The following is a 26,202-nucleotide window of genomic DNA, read 5'->3' on the forward strand; positions in this document are numbered from 1 at the left end:
TACCATGGTACCTTTTAACATTTTTTCAATCAGCATATGGAGAAACAAGGGGGAAAAAAAAAGATTTGAGTGAAGAATTTTGGAATGGAATAATGCTAAAATAAACTTGTTATAAAAAATGCTCCATATGATTGATGATAAATTAAAGGAAACAGTCCTGTAATGTATCATCTGTTAGTTAAACATGTGCTCTCATTTATCTACTCAGTATATAACCAAAGCCAATTACTGTAAATTAGCAACAACTAATGACAGCCTTTAATTAACTTGAAGCTGTATCCCCTTATTTAAGCCCTCAACCTAATATCTGGAAGAGTTGAAAAAAATTAAACTTCGGGGTGTTCAATAATGTACTTTTTCAAAAGGTACAATTAAATCAGAGCCATTGGACTGAACGTGGGAATTGGGAATGTGGTGATTCCATAGAGTTGGTTTGTCAATGCAGTCAGCTCCTTTCTGGAGATGCAGTAGGATATGAGAGGGAAAAAGTCTTCCTGAAGGATATTAAGTGGTTGTAAGGCTCCTCACCATTCAGTTGAAGACTGGTAGAGATGCTTAAACAAATCCATAGTTTACCCAAATTTTCCGAAGCATGAACTTCTCATTGCTACCCTGTTTCAGAGTACCTTACGAAGTGTGAGTTTTGTGATGCTTCCAAGAGATATGCTAGGTAGTAAGGCTTTAAATATGTTTAAATATGCTACTTTTTAAAAATATAGTCAATCATATGATTGAGCTTTTATAAATACAACATGTTCCTTGAAGACATATGGTTTTATCAGCATGGAATGCTTTTTATGTTCAAGTTTCAACTTGTGACAGGATAAGGATGTGTTTTGCTCCAACTGTTGCCCAAAATGAAATTTTTTTAGAGAGTATATAAATTGCTTTATGGATTGTACAACCCAGCAACCAAGTGCTGAACTTACTCTACTCTGGCAATTAAAAGCACAAGTGAAGAAGTTAGACAGTAAGAGCATCAAGTTATTTTTGCCCTTGTATTTGCTTTACTTTTAAGGTGACCAAAATAAAGATAAAAGGGAAAATTGTGAAGCTTAGTCTAAAATCAACAGTTGTTCAACATGCTTTTTGGTGAAGCGAAAGTTCTTCCTGCTGCATGAAGCAGATTAAAAGGTAGAATCTGGGTATTTTGCAATACTGCAAATGTAAATGCATAAGTGAACCTCAGATTTTAAAGTGGAAAAATGTTTGCTTGAACCTTACTTTCCTTGGTGAGTTGTCTTACATTAAACTGCTCTTGTGTTGGCTGTTAATACTGTATGTCTTCTGTGAATGAACAGAGAATTTCAGTATTCAGGGTGACATCTTTGGAAGCATTAAATGCATATGCAAGCACTTTAAAATGGCAGAATGTAATTAGAGCTGTGAGTTTGACAGTAATTCCTACAAAATTACAATATTTTTCACTGTGCAGAAGGCAAAACTAAATGAAATGGATGTTGTTAGCATCTGGTAAGCATGAGCATAGTTTCTTTGAGACGGTTGAGTGTCATATTTATGGCACTCTGAGTGAGATCTGCGGCTGTGACTGATTGTGCCTTACCACTCAATTGTTGCCTCTCAATCTGCCCCATTTCTAATTGGACATTAGAGAGGGTGCCTCTTTCTGCAGCTTGAAAATATGAGTGGGGAGGAGGTCAAGTTCCCTTTAGTCATTCAATCAGGAGTGCTCCAGTGCAATCATACGTGCAAGACCTATTAGTTTGGGAAAGCAGCAGTCTAGTGCTTTCCCAGTGCAAATAATTGCCAGGAACAGAATAGGCTTCTTGAATTAAATTCTCCTCCCCCATTTAAAATCAGGAATAACGCCAGTTTAATTCTGTTCCTGCAGATACTCTGTCTTCTTACTCCTGTTACACCCAGTACTGAGTGCTAACTGCTGGCTTTGCTGCATGTAGGACACATTAGCACACACTTCCTAGTGCTGAAAGAAGATTCATGATTTGAGGTGGGTTATTTGCATAAATTCCTTTCATTCTTGGTTCTCCATGAATTTCTCTCAGTTGTGTGCTAAAGCGTTGTGTACACAACATAAGGGTGAAAAAGAACATGTTCCTTTTTTAGCCTATAGGCCAAAACGTGCATTTACTCCCTCACTACTTTCCATACATCACAGGTATCCTTTCAGGGTGGTTTAGCTCTGTGAGAAGCCCTCAGCAGTATGGGATTTTCTTTGACTGCAAAACTTCTGCTGCGGGTCATTTGGGTTTTTTTTAATCTGTTTTCATGCAGTGTATTCTATAATGGTGTTACGGTGCATGACATATGTCATGAAATATGAATAGTGAAGATGATCAGAATTAGAAGGAAGATAATGGTACCAGGGTTCAGGTTTGGTTTTAAATTCTGATTTACTGAATTTTAAAACAAGCCTTCTGAAGCAAATGAGAAAAATTTCTATTATCTTGTACTATTTCCACATAATTGTTAATTAATGGGCTTCACTGAACTTAACTGACTCCTTAAAAATATTATAAATGAGACAAGCATGTATTTGCTTGCTTCTGATCTTTGTCTTAGATATTTTACAAAGCAAATCCTATCCTAGTGCATAGTAAGCAATAAAAGATTTAATGAGAGAACTGAAATAGAATTCCGTTTTATATTTACGTGGTGTATTTTTATTAACTAATTTATTCCAAAAGGTTTGTTAGCTTCTCACAATGCAAAAAATAAAAAAAAAAAAATTCAAAGAAAATATAGTACCTCTTCTGAAGTGTTTATAGTGTAGTATCTGTATGCATCACAATAAGTCCCAGTAAACACTGTGGGGCCCTGCACAGGTGAAAAGGTCTGCTACAAGACTGGTTGTGGAGTTGCCTCTCAGGTTCTCATAGGATGTAATAAAGAAAGAGAATTCACATGACTTTCCCCGCCCCCCTCCCCCCCCAAATGAAAGCTAGTATATGGCATATATGACAAATACTTTAATATGTGAAGTAAATACCTGGAGTCTCTTAGGTGTGGAGTTTACCTAGAACACTGAAACTGCTAATGAAAAAAGCTCTATAGCTAGGTTTTCTGAGTGCCTATGGTGGCATGTAGACCTGAAGCTGTAGGAATATGTTTTCTTTTGTCTCAGGATATATGTTGTTTTGGTTTGTTGGTTTGTTTTTTTTTTATTTTTTCCAAAGCAAATCTTTTATTAAGTATGTATTGTAACTTAGCAATCAGAAGATAATTATGTCTAAAGATGTTTAAAATTCAAATAGGTTTCAGTTTGTTGGCTTCCCCCCACACACACATTTCCTCGGTTCTATTTTTGCAGTTGCAGTCCATGTTTCTGCCTTTATTTAGTCAACTATATTTGGCTTGGAAAATGTATCATTACACTATATGCACTGACTAGATAGCTTCCTGTCTTCATATTTTTAAATTGTTGAAATGCAAAAGGCAATAAATGCCCTTATTTTTCCTATTGCCATTTTCCAATACTTACTGTATCATCCTGTGAAATTGTTTAACTGTAACTGCCAACAACTTCTTTGTCAGAGATTTTGCTTTTTGGAGTAAAATTGATAAATAATGATATGTTCCCAGGCTTCCAGCAGAGGTTTTGACTGTGAGAATAGAAAATTATTGAACGCTAATCAAAGTATTTGGGAGTTATGTGTAATTTTAAAGTAATCTAAGCCATTAGGTGGACAAGTTTCTCATCCACCTCTAGTTATAAAAATAACCCCACTCTGTTGTGGTACTCTCTTAGAGAGTAGATTTTACTTATTTGCCACCTGAGGAAACAAGAGGAGAAAAGAGGGAGAATTATCTCTTTAGAAAGATAATAAATATAGAAGGAATGATGATTAAGAGGCCAGGGAGTTGCTGTTCACAGAGCCAGCTACTGAGAGGATTGAATGAGGGGAGAAAGTATACAGCTCTTTTAATGATTAGATGGAATTTGTTTGTTACGAGCAGAATTCAAACACTGGGAGTGCTAATATGCAGATAGCTTCTGTCTGAATAATGAATAGGCATTCACTAGATGTAATTCAGCTGCAGTGAAATCTTATCAGCCCTTCACCACTGACTATCTCTTCCCACAGCCTGTAGAGAGAGTTTGGGATGACTAGGTTTCTAACTTTAGCCCCTCCACTAAGTGCCTAAAATTAGGTGGGTTGAAAAATGGACTTAAAGAACATGCCACTCAATGGAAAAGCTAGCTTTGAACCTGGAAAACTCCCACCTGCAATCTGCATATTAGAGTATCAGAAACATGTGCTATATATGGGTGGGATAAAAACAGTGCTGCTGTTTGTGGGCACGTTGCATTTCTGCTGATATTCAGTAGTCATACTTGAGATGGCTTTCTGTGACTATTTAAAACACACTGAGTTCTCATTGGCATATCTTAACTTTCCAAGCAAATATTCATAGATTTTGTTCTTCAGCTTTATTTGTTGCTCAGAAAAGACTTGTGTTGGTCCACCTCTTAATATCTGGATATTGAATTCTCACAGATACTGCAAATGGCAATAGCGAATTATAAAAGCTAAGTGATCTTGGCCAGCTTTTTAAAATTGAAAATATTTTATCCCTCCTTTTTTTTTTTTTTTAAGTCTATAGCATTAACACTGAGAGGATATCCTCTTTTTCCATAAAATATGTGGTCAAAAATCTGGCTTCCAACCATGTCAGCAGTGCCCTTTTCCGAAGTCAGTAACCTCTTTTGAGCTAAGCCCTGAAATGAACCTATTGTGGACATGACTAGCATTTTATGACCTGGCCATGATAAATGGAGAATTAGTCCTGTGTTACTCTTCCATTCCAGTTAATCACTTTGTAATTTTGAAACAGCAGAGGGAGATTAGATTACGTTCATTTTTAACATTAGGAAAACTATTTTCTCCCCAGTAATGTCATGCGATTCTTAACATCACACAAGATGTGATGTTACCTAGGAGCTCAGTAATCTTGGCTCCCAGCATTAATAATGTTTAATTATATAATATGATTTATCACTATGTTTGATTAATTTCCTTCGAAATGTAAGGCAAATGTTTTGCAACAATGGTAGCCATTAGTACTGTATCATTGGGACACAGGACAATTTCATGTTCTTTTGATTAATTGTATCTCACGTTGTCCTGTTATAGCAGCGTGTTTTTGTGCTAGGGATTCAGTGCAGAGGGTGACCAGCGAAGAGCACAAAGGACAAATTTTGCCATTTTCAATTTGATGTTTCATGTGCTCTGCAACATTAGCTTTAATGCAGGTGGAGGAGGAGAGGAGGAGTAACCTGTTATCCAGACTTCCATGCTGATTCCTAATTCTTGTCTGAAAGCAGTGCTTTTGAAAAGACCATTCTCAACTCTGAGAGCTTATCCACACTCTCTAAGTATGACAGTAGGATATTGACTTTGTGTTTTATCAAATTTTCCAACAAATTGTTTAATGCTTTTCTTCGAGGACTTTATTATTTTAAAGTTCACCAATTATTTCTAAATTAAATTTGTCCTATTACAACCATTAATATATATACCAATTTCTGTTTACATTTTCTTCTTCTTGACTACCTGTATATAATTTTCTCTTTTCCTATTGTGAGGGCCTTAATTCTTTTTCTCATCAGCATCTGTTTTTTTCTGAAGATACAGCATTTTATATATTATATTACATGTATATTAATTTACATTACTTGTATATTTAAGTAACAGGGTTTTTAGTTTTTAAATCCCCCTTGGTTCTTTTTCAGTTTCTTTTTTGGTTTGTGATAAGAAACTAATTAATTTCCCTCCCTCCTGTATGCTTGAAATCTGTGGAGAGTGGTTCTTAATGACTTCTGTCTTTTATGTAAAAATAAAATGAGTTTTTATCCTGATAACATTTCAAACACCCAAATTTGTCATTAGGGAATTCTTCAGCTTTCAAGCCTTTCTAAAAGACTATTATTTTTCATTATGAATGAGAGTTAAAATCTTCATTAGTTGTGCTTATGCTTGGATAAAAGATATGAAGCTGTTATATCTGCTACTAAGAATGATGTAACTGATCTGGTATTTAAAAATGCCAGAGTGAGTAGGTAGTTGTGGGAGATAATATGAACACTTTTAGAAGGTGTCTTGCTTTCCAGTAACCATGGACCTTAATGTACATTTATAGATACCTGAATTTTTAGCATTTATGCGTTGATTTTTTTTCACCAGAGTCTTGTTTGAGTTTCACCTTTTGTATGTGGTATACAAATATTCAAGCAACTAAACAATTACATATAACAGAGTAGTTAGTTAACAGGCATATGAGGCATCAAGCCAAAGATAGAATTTGCAGTGAGTAAACATGGGACAGAAATAGGAATGTGAAGGCGAAGGAATCTATTTTGGAGCATGGAGTTGTTCTTGTGCTTTAAAAACCCTCAGGAACATGTAACAGGTTTTTTTGAGCTTCACAGCTAAAACTGCTTTGTAGATTTTACACCTTTCAGCATTCATGTTATTGAAATATTTTGTTTCAAAAGTTTTGCACCACAGACACTACAGTGCAGTGCATTTGCTTTGCTTTGCTAATTAATAAACCCTTTTGTTCGTTGCTTGCTATGAGTTTGGATTTTTTTTATCTGGAAGTGATCGTTAACAGCACATGGAAGATACATGCTGAAAAGAAAGTGAAAAAGTTGTTCTACCTTAAGGCTAATATTCGCTATTTTTATTGCACCCAAAGAAGAAAATTCTGTGAGAAGCAGTATTTTTGTGTAATTCCAGCATTAGTCATAAGAGCTATAGCATTAACCAAAGGCTGCATATACACCTACAGTGTAGCATTTTGCTCTTGTGTGCTGGTGCTGTTGGAGTCCTTTCCTCGTTGCCTTGAATGCTGCTCAATTCAGCACTGGATGCTGCAGTCTTGTATTGTGGTGCAGGTCACGTAGCACTGAATGAACAAGGTTGCATGAATAATGTGCTTTTTATTCAGCGATTGGATAAAAATTAATGCCCTCAACACCTACGTACATCCAATCTCCACTGCTTCCTGTGTGCTTATTCTTCCAGAAGCTTTAATTATTTACCCTTGGAGAGAATTTGACAGTTGCAAGTAGTCACGACTCAGCAGGTTAACCATACAAACACCAGAACTGATCTCCATGTCAAGTACACTCAAATGTCTCGTGGAATCAAACGTTGGTTTTGAAGTGATGTGACTCCAGATTAACAGGGGAAAAAAATGGCATCCCTAACTGATGCATATTTTTAAATTTAATGCTGTCTTTAACTCAATTAAAATTGGTTTAATATTCTTGCTAATTCTTTAAAGACCGAAGTGTGTGATATGCTGTAAATACTCACATGGGCATTTTGCAACGGAAATACATTTTCAGGAGAGAAGGGTCAAGTAGTTAATAAGCCAGAATATATGCACAGTTGCCCATCATACAGTGTTGCGTAGTGATGAGAAAAAACTGGAATTACATAAGATGCCTGCAGAGTTTGCTACTCGATCTTTACAAAGTGTGTTCAAATTAAAGCAAAGCTGTGGGCATATTAGGAGTCAGTATGACCATATACACTAGAAGAAAAACAGCCTTAGAAATAAACTGTAACTTCTTTATATTTGCTAGAGAGAGAAAAAAGGGAGGAGAGCGTGTGTGTGTGTGTGTATGTGTATATGTGCCTTTAAATAAATAAATACATTTTGTCTACTTGATCTGAGTGCAAGAAGACGATCAAAGGAACAGCAAAATAAATTTCCATGTGAACTCTTTTTTTTTTTTTTCTTTTAGTAAAAATATTTATTATGTGGCTGCATTTTAGAAGGCAAGGCTAGAAAGGCCACTGTTAGACTACCTTTCTGCAGCTTGTTGAATAATGTTACTGTATTATCTGACTGGACTGCATGAATCACAGCAGGTGGGAGCAAATCTGTCTGCATCATCAGACTGCATAATGTGGGAGTATGCACAGCACTAGTAGCTACTAATGGATTGATTTAAGCCTTAGGAACTACCCAGAAAATCTATACCTGATGCAGACCTTATCTATCGATGCTAAGAGCAGACCCAAAAGTGTAATGTGCAGTGGTTTTGTTTTGTGCTTTTGCTTGCATACAGTAGAGCCAATTGGGTGACTGATTACAGCAGCAATTCACCCAGAGTTGTGACAGCCTCTCTGAAGTTTTAATAAACACAAGGTATTTTCCTTGAAAGTAACTGACTAGTCTACTGAAGAATTCATTCACAGAAGACATATTCCTTGTATAATATGAAAGAGTAGAGAAGATCTTAACAGCAGCTCCTTTTTACCTTTTGTTCTAAGAATTATTAACTGTTAAGCTTATTTCAAGCCTGTTGGTAAACTGCAGATTGCACAGTATCATATTCAGTGCTATTGAAATGAATGTGCAGCTGAACAGCTCGACCAACGGCTGAGATTTGCCAAAATACTGAGGAGTCATGAGATTTGTATTCTAACTAGGGATAGTAATCATGATCGTGATGAGATGACTGTTTGATGGATGAACTGAACTGGTTCTAACTGCTTTAGTGTGTGGAACTTGGCAAACTCAGATTTTAAATTTCTGAGTCTTAGCATGAGAAATATTAACTGAAATAACCATAATAAAAACAAGTGTACCGAAGTAAGATGATGTGCTCAGGTACTGTCTGGTGCCTCTTTTAAGCATTTATGACAGGTTTATGTCAGTCTGCATGAGGGTACAGGTGACAGGCAGGTTGGCATACTTCATGAGATAGATTAAGGGCATATGGACAGTCTTAGGACTTCAGAGGAAGGCAAACATGGTCTGGAGTCCCAAAGTTATATTAGAAAATCATTACCAATTCTATGGTTCTTAGTCCTAGATGCAAACACCGCTCTATGGCGTAACACAAAATTCTGCTCCAATACAATGGCAGCAAAACAACTCCTGCTAACCATACTGATAGTATTGCCAGTGTTATTGACATTTATCTATGAAGTTTTGCAATACTGGTAATACCTCAGGTACTATGTAAAGCATGTTTATTAAAAGCATTAGATTTCAAGAAATACAGGCTAACGCTATGGTGCCTCCCCTCCTGGAGACATGGATAGAATTTCACCTTTTCCCCTTCCTGTTTACTCAGTTAATGTGTTGTTCTTTAACACCTTCCAAGCCCCCGCTTCTTTGTAGTTTTTGGCTGAATTTGGTCAGTGGTTTTATCCCCTGTCTATTGGCCCATGATATGCAGATAGAGGGTTCTGAGCAGTCACAGAGGTAACCAAAGAATGGAAACCAGGCTAAAGGGTCATGAATCTCGTAGTCACTGTGTATACATAGAGGGTGCTTTTGTGATAGATTCCTAGGAACTAAACCTAATTTACTTTGGCCAAAGTTCTATTCTAAACAAACAAATCAATGACAGTTTAGATGATCAATAGCTTTCCAAAAAAAGGACTTAACAGCTCTTAAAAAATGTTTTCACATTGGTAAAGTTCAGTAGCATCTCTGGTGTTGCCAAATGAATATTCTGCTGGTTCAACCCACTGTTTATTTATTAATAAAATTAGGTGCATCTGCTATACTGAGAAGTTTCAATTTTTTTTTTTTTTTAATCTTGAGGTAAAAATTAACTGATAAAAGGGGAAAACTTGAAACTGCCTCTTTGTTTTTGTTTATCTGTGTTACAAAGAATTTGCCCTTTTTCTTTTTTTTTTAGTTATCCTTTTGATCTATTTGCTGCTTCATAACTACAAGATGGTTTTTGTGGACATAATTAAAAATTAAAGAAAGACGAACCATGTGATCCTCCCTATACTGCTCGTGTGACATGTTTCTGCTCGCTCTGCATCACCTCTCCTGGCAATACACATCCCTTCTTTTCCTTAAGTGATGGAAGGATCATTTCTCCTGCAAAGGTTCCCCCCCCTCCCCCCCCCCCACTGAGGCCAAGCAAGATTGTTTATCTATTGGTGACATTTTATAGACTGCTTTCTTTCATAACAACAAAAAGCTGAAGCAGCGATTGAAATAGGATTGCTGCTCAGTACTCTGTGCTTCTGAACAGATGAGACAGGCAGGCAGGACATTGCTGCCCTCTTAAAAGGGATTAAACCGTGGTCTTGCTTACTAATGGCCCACAGTCACTTCTTCCTGCCATAACATGGTGTGGTTTGACCCCAGGCAGCAACCAAGCCCCACACACCCGCCTGCCCACTCCCCCAGGGGTGGGATCAGGGAGAGAGTCAGAAGGGCACGTGGGTTGAGATAAAGACAGTTTTACAGGGGAAGCAAAATCTGTGCACACAAGCAGAGCAAAACAAGGAATGAATCCACTGCCCCCCCATGGGCAGGGTGGTGATCAGCCACCTCCAGGAGAGCAGGGCCCCATCACCTGTAACAGTTACTGGGGAAGACAAACACCATCACTCCAAATGTCCCTCCCTTCCTCCTTCTTCCCCCCCACTTTATACACTGAGCAGAATGTCACCTGGTCTGGAATAGCCCTTGGGTCAGTTTGGGTCCTCTGTCCTGGCTGTGTCTCCTCCCAGCCTCTCATGCACCCCCAGCTTCCCTTCCCAGCGTGGCAGTATGAAAAGCAGAAAAGGCCTTGGCTCTGTGCAAGCCCTGCTCAGCAATAACAAAAACATCCCTGTATTGTCAACCCTGTGTTCAGCACAAATCCAAAACACAGCCCCATGCTAGTTACTGTGGACAGAACGAACTCTGCCCCAGCCAAATCCAGCACACATAATGTTGCAGAGACTTGTTTTTCATTGTTCCTGTTCTATCTTGTAGGTGTGATTTGCTGGGAAGCAGATACAGGTGCCTGTAGGTGTTGATGCTCTCGTGAGACTCACTGTGCTCTGTAGAAATGAAGGGCTCCTTCCAGCTTCATTTGCATTTTGGACAGCAGAGGGCAGGTGTTAGTTTTGCCTCAGTGAAAGTTTATCGTGTGGAATGGCTGTGTGTGTACACATGATGAAAGTGTGCTAGAGAGGGCTACAAGGAGGCAGTATAGAGAGCTTAAAAATAGGTTATGCTTTTTTGTGCCTGTAGGAAATGTTTTTCCAGTAGAATATTTTTTTTTTTTGCTTTTACTTAAAAACCCTGTTGTTTTGGCCAAAAAATGTTAAAACCAAAATTAAAATGGTATTGGTAAGATAAGAAAGAGTTTCAGTCCAGGAACATTACCATATACCCCTATTTCACTATACAGAAACCTCCTGTTATCTTCCTGTTCTCTCATTTGATTCTCTGTCATGATGTCTGTGAACATTTGTGTTATTTGAGTCACTGCACAGCAGACAGACATGTATATTTCAGTACAAAATTTTTGCAGTAGAATTGTTTTTGCATTAACTGTTGAGTTTTTAGTTTAATTGCGCTTAAGAATTTTGCAGCCACATGGCAATCCTAATGCTTGTAGCTAAACAACAGATTTCTGCCAGTTTAGATATTCTGATTAGGCATATGTTAGTCCGGTGCTGTGCAAAAGCAGGCAAAGCATTTGCCCACTGTTAGGTGCAAAGTTGTGTTTCTATGGGTAGAGTTTCTTGCGTTTGGGTGGAGGAACAGCTTTAGTAGCACAAAGCACTGCTGTGACACTTTCTTGGTAGTTTAGACAGATAAAGTGCTGCTGGTCAAATTAAAGCGTTAGTTTAAGGATAATTGCAGTTCATGGTGGTCAGTAAAAACTGTTAGACAAGACAGTTAACAGGTTCCTTCAGTGGCACAAGATAACTTCATAACAGTATGGATCCTTGTTCTTTCATAACCTAGTCAAAGTGAATAATAACAGCAAACAATCAACCTATGTACAATGCTAACGCGTTGAATGTAATGACAGCGTTCTGTCAGTTTCTCAGGTGTGCTTGTTGAACTACCTGGGATAACACCGGATAGTAAGGCTGATTGTTTTCAGCGCACTTGGTAGGATTTTTCCTTCTGCTTTACTTATTGCTCTGACAGACCGTCTCAGGCCACATGGTGGCTTCAACGTCTCTGTTCCCTTTCTCCCTTCTGGAACTGTGAGCTGGTGTCAGTGTCTTTGCCAGTGGCATTTCTCCTCCACCTTTTCGTCCTGGCACCGGTGCTTCATTGTAACCCAGTCCACGGTCAGCACTGGGCAGTTCTGGAATTGGGCTGTTGATGCATGAATTTCTCAACAAACACTCATAGCTGATCATTTTCTCCCATTCTGAGATAGCTCCTCTGACCTGCACACCCATAAACTGCCTGTGCTTAGCCAGTGGGCTTCAGTTTCTTCTTGTCTGTTCAAGCTCTTGCCAAGTTTTTGCTCCAGCCTCTCTGTTGGACATCCTTGCTTTGTTGTTACTGAAATCCCTAGGTCACGTGTCCGAAGTCCTTTGGAGAACTGCTGACCCTCAGAATACCAACAGTTTTCATGCTTTCTCAATGTTAATCGTATTGAAGCTTCTCAGGGGCTTGCCCTGCTTGAGCAAACAAAACACATTGCCTGAGGGTACCTAGAGAAAGTTCACTGTATGCTTTTGCTACAGCAAGGAAATATACAGGTTGACCTGTATGACAGTAGAGCAGTAAACACACCTTTGTCTCGATTTCTCTGCCACTCGAAACATTTTTTAGTCTTGAAGTGCCTTTCAGAGTTAAGGATGCTTGCCTTCCTTCTGCTCTGCTTCAGTTCATGGAGCTTAAAACAGTTTCTCAGTCTTCTCATCTGCAGCCATTTTACTTCTTGCCTTTCCTCACGTTACTAGCCGTGTACTTTGTACACTGCAGTCCAGTTAAGTGACCATTTAAGCAGCTATTTAAATCCTGCCACCCAGCTCTGCCTCATTATCACGTCCTTCACAGATTTGCAATCCTGCTTTCCGTACCTGGTGTTTCATCTAAGGGTTACTCAAATGCAAGGAAGACAAGCAACCCAACCGAGAAAGGAATGCATCCTGAATAGATGCATGCCTGTGTGCATGCCTGCACAACTGCACATACACACTTGTCTGCAGATGCCTCTTCCATTTGACTGTGGCAAGCGGTGAACCATCACTTCTGGTCAGATAACAAGCAGCATAACTGTAAATGGGATACCATGGTAAGCTTATACCAGCTATATGTGCAAATAATACAGAAGTAGTTCTCATTCTCAGTTCACTGGGAATGAGTGCTGTGAGTGCTGCTGTGGATAACCCTCCACAGGTGCTCTTATACACTACTGCAGATGGGTTAGAATTATTTCAGCCCTAAAGCTAATCGACAGTGGGTTTGCATGTAACTCCTTATTTGCCAAGAAAACCTGTGTGGTTTGGCAGTGCAAGTTAATGGGTTGTGTTTCAGTGTGAAGCTGATGCAAGTGGGTGTTAGGCACACTTACTGGCCTGTGCAATTCCTTTCCTCTTCCTCTTCATTGGAGTCTAAAACTGATCTGGTTGAAAAAAGACCCCCAAAACCAAAAAAAAACCCTGACAATTTTTCCTGTGTTATTCTTCAGCCAGATGCCACAGCGTGCATCTTATGGCAACATGGCAAAGGTGACGCAGTCAGTGACAGGAGGGAGGGAGCAGTCTGCACAGCTCTGCTGCTGCCACCAAATCTCTACACATAAAGCCAGAATTTTGGTCTGAAGTGCAATATAAGAGAGAGATGGTAATTCATACTCCCTGTTTTTTTTGGTTCTTATAATTTTGATGATAACCTATTAATTAGGGGAGGGGGAACTAATGGATTTGGGAAAGTCTGGGGTTTTTAATGGACTCTGCCTACTCAGACAAGGTACAGTTTGCCCTGCCTGATGCCAAAATGTACAACAAAGTGCACTGCTTTATCCTTTATCCTTTATCCTTTTGCATTATCCCTTTCATTGCTACTCTTCTTGCCGGAATTTAGCTATCCTAATAAAAGAGTAAGTGCTGGAGTATAAATGTGGTGGTAAAGCACATATTTGTATCTATACTGTATAAATAATAAATAATTTTTTCACGGATTTATAAAGGAAAATATAAATGAAGCAATTTACTTTTTCATAAAAATAAACTTACTTTGTGAATGGCAACCAACCTAAGAAATCTTGTACAAAAAGTCAGATACAGCTAAGATTCCCAGACTTGCATTTGGATTTGGAAATTGGCAATGAAATTTGACTCCTGTTGAAATCAATAGGAAACTCATGAAGTCAGAGCTCATACAGAGGGTTTTTTTTAAAGCAACTTTGCAAAACATTCCTTGGAAAAGAAGATACGAACAGAATAAAAATAAAGTACTCAAAAAAAACTTTTAAAAAAATCAGCAGAACAAAAATAGAAACCTTATTACAAAGTAGAAAAGAAAACTACTGAATTATTAAATGCATTTCATGAATGAGAACCAAAAAGATGCTGGGTTAACAAGTAAGTAAATGACTGGCTTCCAATCTAAGGAAGACAGCAAAGAAGTTCTTGCATAATTTGTCACTGAACTAGGTTGCTATTTACTTTCTTGTCCAAATCTCTAGTTTTTCTGATTGTTTAAAGTTAGAAACACCTGGAGACACTTTGACATTAATGCACACATACCCAGAAACAGCATCATTTCCATCAGTGTGAATGTATCATAGGACCAGAGAGAATGTTATGGGCCTCTAATTACATCATTCACAATGAAGTACAGTTTGTTGAGCATGTCACAGTTTGTGGACACAGAAGAAAACATGACTGGAATGTATTTCTTTGGGAAGCAGAGTCCCTCTCTAGGGCAATGCTCCAGCTGGAGTGTGGTCCCTGGTGCAGAGGGTGCCAGCTTGGGACAGAGAGAAAGAGGAAAAATCATGGAAACACAGAATTGTTTAGTTTGGAAAAGGCTTTTTGGTTACAAAGGGTGTCTGTAGCAGGTGTAGGCAGTGAAACAGACATGGCTGAGCTTTCGGTTGTGTATTTGGATTGTGTATTTTTTAGGAAATACATCCCTTTTACGCTGCTGCTACTTTTCTTTCTCACTTCAGGGACTGGCTTAGAGAAATAAATAATTTGCTATAAAATTTTAGGTGTTTGCAAGAGTTGGTTTAGTGTCAGTTTGCAGATTTTAATGCACTTCCCTGCATGATCTTGCCTTGCAAAAGCTTAGTGTCATGTTCAGATTTGGGTATTATCTCAGATCCACCTTTTCTCCAAACTTTTATAGTGTGTTGACTTTTAACAGTAGGCCCCCAGGAACCACTAATGGAGCAGAAGGAGTTACAAGTTTCATTTTCTTCCAAATGTTTCATGTCATATTTCATTGGGTGAATGTGCCTTACAACTAAATTGTTTCAGTGTTCTCAGCTAGCAGAAAAAAACATCCTCCTTGTTTAGGGTCAGCTTCTGGCTCAAAACGTGAGCATCTGCACAGAAATGTGTTGGTGCATTTCAGACCTTAGATTTTACGTTCTACTGGTGTAATTTAAGTTTGAAGTAGCTCATTAACGATTAACGATCGCTGATTTTGGACAGTAATACTTCCAACAACGTGGTTTTCCAGAGAAATAACTTGCAAAGCCGCAGATAATGCTCCCATTTCCTGGCTCAGCCCACTCTTAGCAATAATGTTGCCACGGAAACAGCAAAACTCTGAGCCCGTGAAAGAGAAGGGAGATGGGGGCAATTTACAGCACATTTTTTTAATTGAAATAAATTAACTGGAATTTGTTAAAATAGTTTGTTGGGGTTTTTTTTCAGCTTGTTTGATTTTTTTCCCCCCTTTGTATGTGTTTGTTTGTTTGTTTGTTTGTTTGTTTTCTGCTGGGGGAGGACCATAACCTTTGCCCGCAGGCCTTTGGGGGTTTTTGGTGGTGGTCATGTGGTTTTCTTGCCTAGGACAGTAAGCTGAGGTCTGACTCAAAACACCCAGTATGAAAAAAAAGTGATGTGAGCCCAGTCCATGTTTTTATTCCTGCGAAATATTTTGAGGTGGAGGTAGATAGTCATGGCACTGATGGGAAGTTCAGTGCTTCTCATTATTTCTGTCAGCTACATGATAAGCCTCCCTTGAAATCACAGTAAGATGTAACTGAGCTCTGTATGCAGGTAAATCAGAGAAAGAGAGGAATACAGAATATGATATATTAAGTATGTAAAAACAGAAGAGATCAAATTGTTTAGAAATATTTTTTTCTTAAGAAAGTTATATCATACTTCTTTTCAGCTTGCCTTGATGTCATCTTGCTCCTCTGTTACCTAGATCATCTGAGGTTGTCTCACACAAAGAAAGCTGGATGAGGCTGATTAATAAATACATAGGTAAGAGATTTCTGGTATATGTCTAGCTTGGGCCATGCAAAGAAAGCTGGTATTTTTCCTTCTGAATTACTAATCAAAAGAAGAATGTCCCTACAGGATATTAGAAATCTTTGTCCTATTGAAACATTTTTTTTTTTAATGGAATTGACCATTTGTTAGTATTAAAGATTCTGCAAGAGCATTTACTAAAGCCCAAGCATAAAAACTTGTGTCCATCATACTACAATGTGAGGAATAGCATCCTGTTTGCTGATGGCTTAATGTTACATCATAGTAACAGTAATTGTTTAGGGCTTGTTGTAAAGAGGGATGTCAACTATGATGGCCTTATGGCTGCTTTTTGTATAGTATTAAAACTCTTAGCAACATCTGTGTTTGTGTTTCTGGACAGATTCACTGTTTCTTTTAACTTAGCTACCCAAATTCATTTTGGATTCCACCCCCCCCCCCGCCAAAGACACTGTCTTCCATGAATTTCTTAAATCCAGTTTAGTCCATGAGCAGTTTTACTGCCACTGGGCAGACACCCTGGAAATGCAAATAGTCTTTCAGCAGAACTTCAACAGTTCTTATTCGGATAGAGAGTACATGTTTGACCATAGTGTGTTACTGGAACGAGGTATATTTGCCAAATCTGATTATGTGATTAATATTTCTCTAAATATGGATCACTGAAAGTCACCTTTTTTGCATTCAGGAGAATTTCTTACTACAGTGAGAGGAACACAGTGGTTGTACTCCGTGTGTTTCCTCTTTTTGGTGATCACACCATCTTACCTGGTTTAGCTTGTGTATTGACAATGTCTCCTATGTTTGCAACTGCAGCAATTTAAAACCTTTTAAGCCTCAAAAAAATGTAGTTTCTCCCTCTGATTTTGTCCCCAGCATCTGTTTTTTTTTCCTACCCTTTGCTGTTAATACAAATTACTTTCTTCTGAAATACAGTTTGCAAAGGTAGTGAAGGTACAGTAGGAAAAAGATGTTGGCTATGGATATGACCATGAGTGCTGCTTGGAGGAAAAAAAGGAGGAACAGTGACATGAAACAAGGACTACACCAGGAGTGTCCATGAGAAAACAGAAATGAAAAAGAAAACCAACAGAAGTTGAAAAAGAAGTCTGAGATGCCAAAATCACCACTAGTTCATAAGAAATGCTGTACTTTGTCAGAGGCAGTGCACCACCCCCACTGTGTATGTATTTCTAGGATTATATATTACTTTGCATTTATTAACATCGAATTTCCACCTGCCATTTTATTACTGGGTCAGCAATGAAGTCATAGTTCCACGGCTGTTTGTTAATCATGGTGGTTCATAGCCCTGCAAAAAAGGAAAGAAAAAGGCTCATTTTCAACTTGGATCCACTTTATGAGCTGCCTTAACATAGGTTTCAAATAGAGATAAGGAAGAAATGGTGGTTTGAATGTCTTGCTGTCTATGATATGGGCAGCAACCAGCTTGTTGAAGGCAGGTGTGGTATAGTCAGTGTGCAAGCTACAGGCATGGTGTTGGAAATGCCAAAGACATTATAAATTCTTTGGCAATAGCTAGAATGAGCTAGATCCTAATTTTAATTGGAGTTTATGCCTATTACACAGTCTTCTTATTTCATTTATTATCCCAGAATTGGATTTGAACCTGCTGCCTATGTAGGGCAAAATTATGCACTGTTTCTAATCCCAGAAACTGTAAAAGGCAAGGTTTTAAAATGTTCAGTTCTCCCCGTTTAGGGCTGGATTTGTAAAGGAGACAGTTCCCCAGCCAGACACTGAAATAAGCACTGGATTTCAAGCACTGAGTAATGCAGTGGCTTCTAGTCCTCTGCAGTGCCTAATATCAGGTTTCCAGAGGAGCTCTACATCCAACGGATGTCTTGGGAGCATTTTTGTGTCCAGCGAAACAGTGCCAGAAAACAGACCTCTTGCTGGTGCTCTGGGAAGCTTTTGTCTTCTAGCTTTCCCTCTGCCCTCCTCCCCCCCTTCAGTGGACCGATGGTCATACCATCGTTAAATATTTACTGTGCTAACAGGGTAAAAAAGGGGTAAATAAGTCCATGCAATTCTTTTTTTTCAGGCAGGGTTTTGGCTTTGTTTCGTGGCTGGGTTTTTTATGTTTTGTTTGTTTGTTTGTTCGTTTTGGGGTTTTGTTTGTGTGAGGTTTTTTTTGTTGTTGTTTTCGTTTGTTTGTTTGGGGCTATTTCTCGCCGGAGGTCTGTGAAGGCGAACCTGCAGAACCAGTGAATCTGCGGGCGCACGCAGGGAGCAATCAAACATCAAACGAAATGTGCACATTCATGTTCCTGTCCTGGATGTAAATGAATTGGCTGAATGAACACAGTCGGGGAGAAAACCCAGACCCGACTCCGCGGTTTTCCTCACCTGCCAGCCCTGTGGACACCCCGGGCATCTCTCTGGCGAACACCCCGTCTCCCACGGGGGGCTTTTGCGACCCGCTCCCGTCGGCTCAGACGCCGGCTTCATTTTCTGGCGTTGCCGCAAAAAAAGGGTGCCGCCTGTGCTCGAAATGGGATCTTCCACTATTTAGCAAGGCTTTGCTGAATGAGTCATCAGCGCCGGCTGGTATTGGCTGGGCTGGTGAGCACCCAAGGGATTGCCTGGCAGAGGCTGCGAGGCCTCGCTTCATTCACAGAAATGTGGGGATGCTAGCCAGCCCTTTCATTCACACGCTCAGAATCTCATTCACATTTTGCAGTCTCGCTAGCCGCTTCTAATGAAGACAGTCGTTCGGGAGCAGTAGGGTTTTCTGGGCTGTAGAGACACGTAAAAATAGGCTGTGGTGTGTATACTTGCTGTTGCTGTGCTAGGAGAATGAAGAGAGGAATGCATGCTGTGAGGATGCTGTAGCAGGTTTGCAGTGTGGTGATGAAAGGCTGTTCTGCAGATCAGTAGAAACCTGCTTTTACATTGACTAAGACATTGCCATTATTCATCACTGCTGGGATAAGAGGTGCTGATTTAATTCAATATGTCATGAATATACTAATTAAATACCTGTATTTGAGCTGGCTGTTTCACTGTATTTGCACTTTGTATACTGCAGCCTTTAGCAATGGGAGGAGGAAGGAATTCCATAGGATTTTTTCCTTTAAGTTGTGCTGCAGTTAGTCATGTATTTAAGAAATAGCTTTGCACTATGCAACTTTTCTGATCTGAATTTCTTTATAATGCAGTGTATTTTCCTACATCCGAAAGATGTTTTGCAAAGCAGATTGATTTATAGGAAAAAGCCATATGGCTTGTGATGGGCATTGTGTGTCACAATGCTGTACATATTTTGTCTTTAAAAAAAAAAAGAAGTGGGAAACATTAAATACCTGCTTTCTGCATGTTTTGCTACTTCTCAGATCAAGTGTTTTTGACTAACGTGCTAAATAAAGACCTTTTTTTTGTTTTTCACTGCAGGATGTCAGTTTGCTGCTCTCTGGACTTTTTAATATTATTTCAGGTTTTCGAGTTTTTCAGAATTAAACCAAACATTCCAGTGAATTGAAGATCTTCTTCCTGTCTTTCTTCAGAGTGAATATCAGTGGTGAAAGAAAAAACATCTGTTAAGCCTGTTGTCAGACATCAGAAAAATGCTTTTCTTCACACATAGGTACTTATGTAATTCCTGAATTAAAATAGAATGTTCTTGTGGAGTAATGGGGAGAAGCATTTCTTTGTCAAAATTGGGATATAACAGTTTCTGTGAGGGACAGCATTGACAAAAAGGCACTGTTAGACTGCTTTTGTGGGAGAAAATGTCCATATTCCTTAGTTCTGTCATCTGTTCTGAAAACCTTTAAGGTGCCTGTGTTTTGTTGCAGGTACAGGAGAGAGGGGATATATGTATGTAAATATTATCCCAGTATTTGCTATCTAATTGTGATTTCTTTATAGATTCACAAATGTGTGAGGTGGAAGAATTTTAACAGAAGAATAAAGTGTGATGTTTCATAAAGGCTATTAATTCAGTTTTGAAGGTAATTGCCTTTGGTACTAAAAGGGTGGTGGGAGGGGATAGGAATTAAAGGTTGAAAGGAAATATCTGTTTGAGAAGATAGGAAAAGGAAATTTGAGAATTGATTGGTAGCTAGTGTGCTGTAAGTGGGTGGATGTGGTTTTTTTTTTTTCTTCTTTTTTTTTTTTTTTTTTTTTTTTTTTTTTTTTTTTTTGGCTACAGGAAGTGATTTGCAGTGTTCACAGCCTTTTGTTGAAAAGGGTCCTTCTCATTTGTGTGAGTCATGCTTTTGCTGTGAGCGAGTTGGCAGCTCTAAGCAGGACTGGGATCTCAGTCACAGAAAACTGTTACTTCACCCAACCTTAGCAGGGAACCAAAAGAAATTGCTTAAAAATATACTTTTTTTTTCCTGCTTGTTTTTCCTTATACTCTTTGATTTTTTTTTACCCCAAAATCTTGTTATCCGTCCGTGTCGTTATGAGTCGTGTGCTATGCTAGTGCAGGCATCTCCTGCCTTGGCATCAGATTTGCCAGAACATATGCAGGAGAGCAGATAGAAGGGCATGCTTCAACGTACCAAGTATAACCGCTTCAGGAATGATTCTGTGACATCAGTTGATGATCTTATTCACAATTTGTCCATGAACAGCAAGGTCTCAACAGTTGCTACGACTTCAGCTTCACCTTCGTACCTGGTCTCAACAGAGGTTCTCCGCAAGGACCACGAAGATGGACCCACCACCCTGTGTAGCCTCATCCATAAAGTGTCCCACTTGAAACTCTCTAGCACAGGCAGCCTTTTGGGTATCAAAAACCTCTCCTCTGCAGTAAAGGAGCTTGCTGTCTCCAAGTTGCAGGGAAGCTCGAGTGCTTCTAGTTCAGCAGCAGGGGCTTCAGACAACACATGTAACCTTGTCTCTGCCACTTCGTGTTCTCAGCAGGACGTGAGCAAGATGAGTATGGGGAAAAAGGCACGGTCAGAGGAAATGCACCTGGGAGGTGAAGATTGGAATCAAAGTAGCAGCTTTGTCAGTAAACCCTCTCGAGGATGGCTGCACTCGAATGAGAAGATCCTGGGACCTGGTGTGACGTACATTGTGAAGGTTGGTCTGTTTTCTTCCATTCTCTGTTTTAATCAATGGAAAATTCTCTGCTGGTTTTGCAGACAGGCTAGTCAGGCTGAAAGGATCTCTATTTGTATATTGCTTTTTTGGTGCATAATACATGGAATGTAAATGCAGGAAGGCAGGGTTGGGAAGCTGTGTTAATTTGTTTCATTAGAGCAAACCTGCAAATAATGTTCTACAGCTGTGTGAAAATACTGTTCCTAAGCTAAAAGCTGATTTTGTTACTTTTTGGTTTGGCTTTTTTTTCCTTCTTCTGAATTTAGGTTTTCAGTGTTATCTAGCATACTGTATATATCTTGGATACGTAGCCTTTCAATATGTCTGGTGCAATATACAGGAGGAAAGAAGGAGCCCTTGATGTGAGAAAAACTGTTAATCATGCATGATTTTTCAGTTTGAAAATACCTCTCAGGGCAGGTGTGTTTCTAAACTGAAATGATATTTGAAATCTTAGGGAAGTAAGGCAGAGAGCACAATTCTTATTGTGTTCCACAAATAGAAATACTGTAGGGGGTAGACCAGGAAAATGCAGCTTGTTTTACATAATGAGGATTCAGCCACCTTAAATGTTATTGCTCTTTTCAGTTCATTGATACAGCATGTCAAGAGCAGAGGTTCTTAGGTTTACAGGGTGATATTTCCATATGCTTTGAAAGTATTTTGAAACCACCTGTTAAATTAGAGCCTTCAAGAGAAGGGTATGTGCAACGTTTTTTGTGGTTAGGTAAGATTCTGGTTACACCTTTCAGCATAAAGTTTCAGTGCAGAAAGTATAAAAATAACATTATTTTCCAGGATTTGTTCTTCAGTTGCCATATTTTATTTGCCAAGTAGCTTTTGTGTTGAATGTTAAACTGTTTTGTAACAGACTACCAATATTACAGGTCTATTTTTAATCTCATCTTATTTTTGGTATAAGAGTCACAGTGTGACTTTATTTCAGGATGCTCTAAAACTGAGTGACACCCTTGTTACTTAACTCTCATTGCTTCTTCTCCAGTCTCATTATCAAAAGCAGAGTGCACATTTAACTGTTGAAGGACTGGGAAGCAGATTTCATTTCTTTCTGTTAGTGGTGATGGAAGATTTTGCAAGTGGTGGTAGACTGAGGAAGTTGACCCATTCAGAGCACTACTGAAATTGTCCTGTCTTTTATACTACTCTGAAATTTACTGGAGCTACAAAGGAGTCAGTGCTACCTTTCAAGCCACAAACTGCTGCTCTGTTACTCTTCAAGTGTCTCGATAAAAATAACCCACTGGTGCTGGATATAGTGGTGTTGAGACTCTGATGTTCTTTTGCACAGAAATACTCTGGTTAACAGAAAGTCATTTTCACCTTAGCTCGGGGGACTCAACCATTTGACTTTTAATTTTGCTTAGGATAAGTGAGAATTCACTGCTGCTGTTTGTTTTACCTGAATTGAAAAGAGAATTAAAGTTATATAGAAATGGACTAACATTTAAAGTTAATAATTAACCCGTATCTAACACAGATAGCATAACTGATATTTTAATCAGTTCAGTTGGTGTCAAATACCTGAAAGTGTATTTATACACATTGTGTATATCAGAATTTTCAAAATAAATCATCGGTACCATACAACTTTCTTTTAGGTGTTTGTTAATGTCATTAAAATGTATGGAACCTAGATTATTGTTCCTATTAAAAAAATTGGGTGATAACTTTGGCTTCATGCTCTCTGGCATGAGAGTGGTCTCTGGCACAGAACAGTGGTCTCAGTGTAAAAAAAAAAGGTTGACAATAAATACCAAAGTAAGTGGTTAATGAGTAAATGAAAATAAACTGATCCTATTTAGTTCCTAATGTGCTCGTTTATTAAGTGTCTCAAAATTTTCCTCAGCAACTGCAGCATTCATACAGATAAGAAGTGCAGTTCCCAAATCCTCAAACATTGTTTGTTACCAAAGCTTTTATCCATTCAGGCCATCAAATCAATACACAGATAATGTCCACCGAAGGGAAACATTCCTTGGATACCTCATGGCTATATTGACTGTCTGGTGGACTCGTACCATGTTCAATTAGTACCACATACCTTGCAGAAAATTCCATATGCCATTTGCTAAATGAGACGAAAATTTGATTTTTTTTTTTTCAACAGCGAAACTTCTGTAGTTTTTGTGTGTAAATGTGCATCAGGTTACTATTTTCTCATTAATCCATGTTCAAAACGTAAGATTAGCCACGGGACAGGGCTAATTGTAACTACTGGGCAGTTTGATTGCTCACACTAGAGTCTTCTGAAGAGGCACAAAATTCCTGTGTACAATGTATGGCAAATCTGAGACTTCACTGCTGTCCCCACATTTTCACACATTACTCCTCTTTAAAATGGGCATTGTATAATGCTTAAAAATGGGTGTAGGATTATGGTAAACAGTAGCTGTATTCTGATTTTCATGGTCTGCTATGATGGAATTATTTTCAGCCACAAAAATGCTGGCACTTTCTGTATTTTTTTTTCTCCCAGTGGATTTCATGTTGCATTTTTATATATTATTTTAATATAAAAATTTTCACCAAAAACCCCCACAATTTACTAATGACTTAGACAATGATCATAACCATATTAGGGGACATAAAGTTGTGAGTTACTGATGTTTTACTTAATGCTACTGCTGAACACTTTAACAAATTATGAATTAATGACAAAAAAAAAAAGAAATAATTTGCTATTGTAATGGAAGTCATTGAAGAGCTCAGTGTTTTCCCCACAGTGGGAGTGATTACTATGGAGAGAGATTGTAAATGTTCCTGTTGTCAGAAAAATGAATACACAGAATAAAAAAAAGTGTAAAACTGAGTAATGTAAGGATGGTTAAAGATTTCAATGTAACCTTTCTGTCCAATGATAAATATCTACTGGTGAGTTTAATTGGGTAATGTAATAGACATTTAGAGTTTTGTTACATTTAATTAAGAGCACAGTCAAGAGTCAGGAGGCAAATGATGCCTGTCTTTAGGTAACTCATGATTGGATTTTGTAACAAGTGTCAAAGAGTTTAAAATGCTCTTTCTCAGCAGCTCAAAACTAAATAAGCCAAAAATACTGTAGCATAATTTTATATACCTATGTGAAGTATATCTGAAAAAGCTAATGAGCCATAAAACCAGGTAGAAATATAGTGTCTGGGAGAGAGGAAGAACTGCTTCATCCAAAAGAATCATCACAAGCCAGGCAAATATCTCAGTGAAAAGCACATTAAATTATTAATATTATAGCAAAGTATTTAAAGAGTATAATCCTAACTGCAGTTATTTCTTTAATATTTTTACACTTTCATTCCTTGGGAGGGAGTAACAGCATATATATCTGATATGGAAAATAGACATCACTGTGATGCTGTTTGAACACATCACCACGTCAAGGCTTCAGTTCTGCAAACATTCCTGCACGACACTGTTTACGGGGAGCATTCCCTCTGAAATAAATTGAGGCTGCCTCTGTACACTGAAAGTTGTGTGTGAGCTTAAGGATGGACTGAATTGCTGTGTCTCCTTAGTGGCTAACCCAGACTTTGAAGCTCACCCTTAAATGGAGTTGACACAGTGGAAACTGCAACATATGTGGCCTTCCCCTGGAAGACTTGAGGGCTCTTTGGAAGAATGTTTCTTTTTTTTTTTTATTTCTGTTCTAACCAGCATTAATTTCCTGTTTAAGAAGAAAAAACAAACCCACACCACACCAAAATTAACATAACAGCAAGACTTTTTTAGTTTCTCTCTTTGATTGATGTTGAATTTATCTTCATTTTAGAAGAAAATTTGTGCAAGTTTTTTTTTTTGTTTTTTTTTTTTTTAGGTCAGATTCAATTTCTACTTCTGTCAGTCAAATTGCAGTAGTGTTGATGGTTAGTCACTGATAGCTTGACACGGCCTGAGTAAAAACATACTCAGTAGGATTATGTGCATGTGTTTCTAATAATAAAGAGCACAGTCCCAGAGCATCCTGTTTGTAATGAGGTTTAAGAAGTGTGTTGTGTGTTTCAGTCATGTGGTGATAATAGGATAGAATACTGACTTTGGTTCAGAGTCTGCTATCCTCAACACAGGTACCCAAACAGTGTTAGTAAAGACTAATGAAACTGGCTAACCATTGTGGATTTTAAAGCTGCATGCGTGCAGATTAGGGGAGAGAGAAGGAAGTGACAAAGAGAGCATTGGTTTTAGTAATTAAGCCCTCCCATTGTGCCATGTTCCTGTGAGATCAGTTAGTATCCTTTGCATTTTCTTTCACTGTTATTTGAACTATGAAAGAATGATATTGATGCCTGTTGCTGTCTCGAAAACTGTTCTTTTGATCTCCATGGATCTGAAATACTGTGGGTCTGTTTTACAGCCCACTGATATGAAAAGACCATTTCTCGCAGAAATTAGATCAGTTCCTACCAGCAGAAATCATAGTGTAGAGTCTTTAATTATAATATTATTCTAATTACATGAATCAAGTACTATTACTGTACATTTGCACACCTTTCATAGGAAATAAAGCATGTATTGATTTCAGAGTTGAAGAATTCAACTGTCAATGTGAATATCTGTTCTTCAGTACATTTGGAGTGTTTGCAAATTGCCTTGGAAGCTTTGACATAATTTCCATGCCTAGGGTTATTTTGTGAGTGACACGCTCTGGACACTGTTAATGTTGATTTGAATAGCTGAAGTGAGAAATATTTTTGTTTAAAGCAAAAATTATACACTCCTGCTAGTTATTTATCCTGCTAGTTATATATATCCTGCAGTTTTAAAATCCCCAGATGAATTTAGCTGGTCAGTTTTGGAGGTAAAAACTGCATGCAGCCAGAGTTTCTTCTGTGTTTTTCCTTGGAAATTGAGTGGTTGGTTTCTTTATTTGTCATCCGACAGCGTTTGCAGTAAGAATATCACGAGCCCAATCTAAATATCTGCCACTACAAACATAAGGAAAACA

At 38.4% G+C, this 26,202-nt stretch overlaps 1 protein-coding gene and 1 long non-coding RNA gene across 7 annotated transcripts in view; one reads left to right on the forward strand and one right to left on the reverse strand.

The window, feature by feature from the left end:
* Window positions 1-17,395: 17,395 nt before the first annotated feature.
* LOC120323083 lies at window positions 17,396-18,772 on the reverse strand. Its single transcript, XR_005563210.1, has 2 exons — window positions 18,540-18,772; window positions 17,396-17,481 (listed from the first exon to the last, which is right to left on the reverse strand). It is a non-coding gene; the product is annotated as an uncharacterized LOC120323083 (long non-coding RNA).
* Window positions 18,773-18,805: 33 nt separating this feature from the next.
* SHC3 (SHC adaptor protein 3) overlaps window positions 18,806-26,202 on the forward strand; it is a 59,711-nt gene continuing 52,314 nt past the window's right edge. The window contains exons 1-4 of one of the 6 annotated variants that reach the window (XM_027742610.2): window positions 18,806-19,128; window positions 19,584-19,776; window positions 20,061-20,143; window positions 21,060-21,224. In XM_027742610.2, the coding sequence (XP_027598411.2) occupies window positions 21,075-21,224 (150 nt within the window). In that variant the 5' untranslated portion in view covers window positions 18,806-19,128; window positions 19,584-19,776; window positions 20,061-20,143; window positions 21,060-21,074. Of the gene's footprint in view, window positions 19,129-19,583; window positions 19,777-20,060; window positions 20,144-20,377; window positions 21,225-26,202 lie in introns of those variants that run through there. The other 5 variants (XM_027742621.2, XM_027742618.2, XM_027742614.2 and 2 more) reach the window with 5 other exon arrangements.

The sequence above is a fragment of the Pipra filicauda genome, unplaced genomic scaffold (assembly GCF_003945595.2).
Source record: "Pipra filicauda isolate LSUMZ 115617 unplaced genomic scaffold, ASM394559v2 scaffold107_size2268652_pilon, whole genome shotgun sequence".
Classification (NCBI taxonomy): Eukaryota; Metazoa; Chordata; class Aves; order Passeriformes; family Pipridae; genus Pipra; species Pipra filicauda.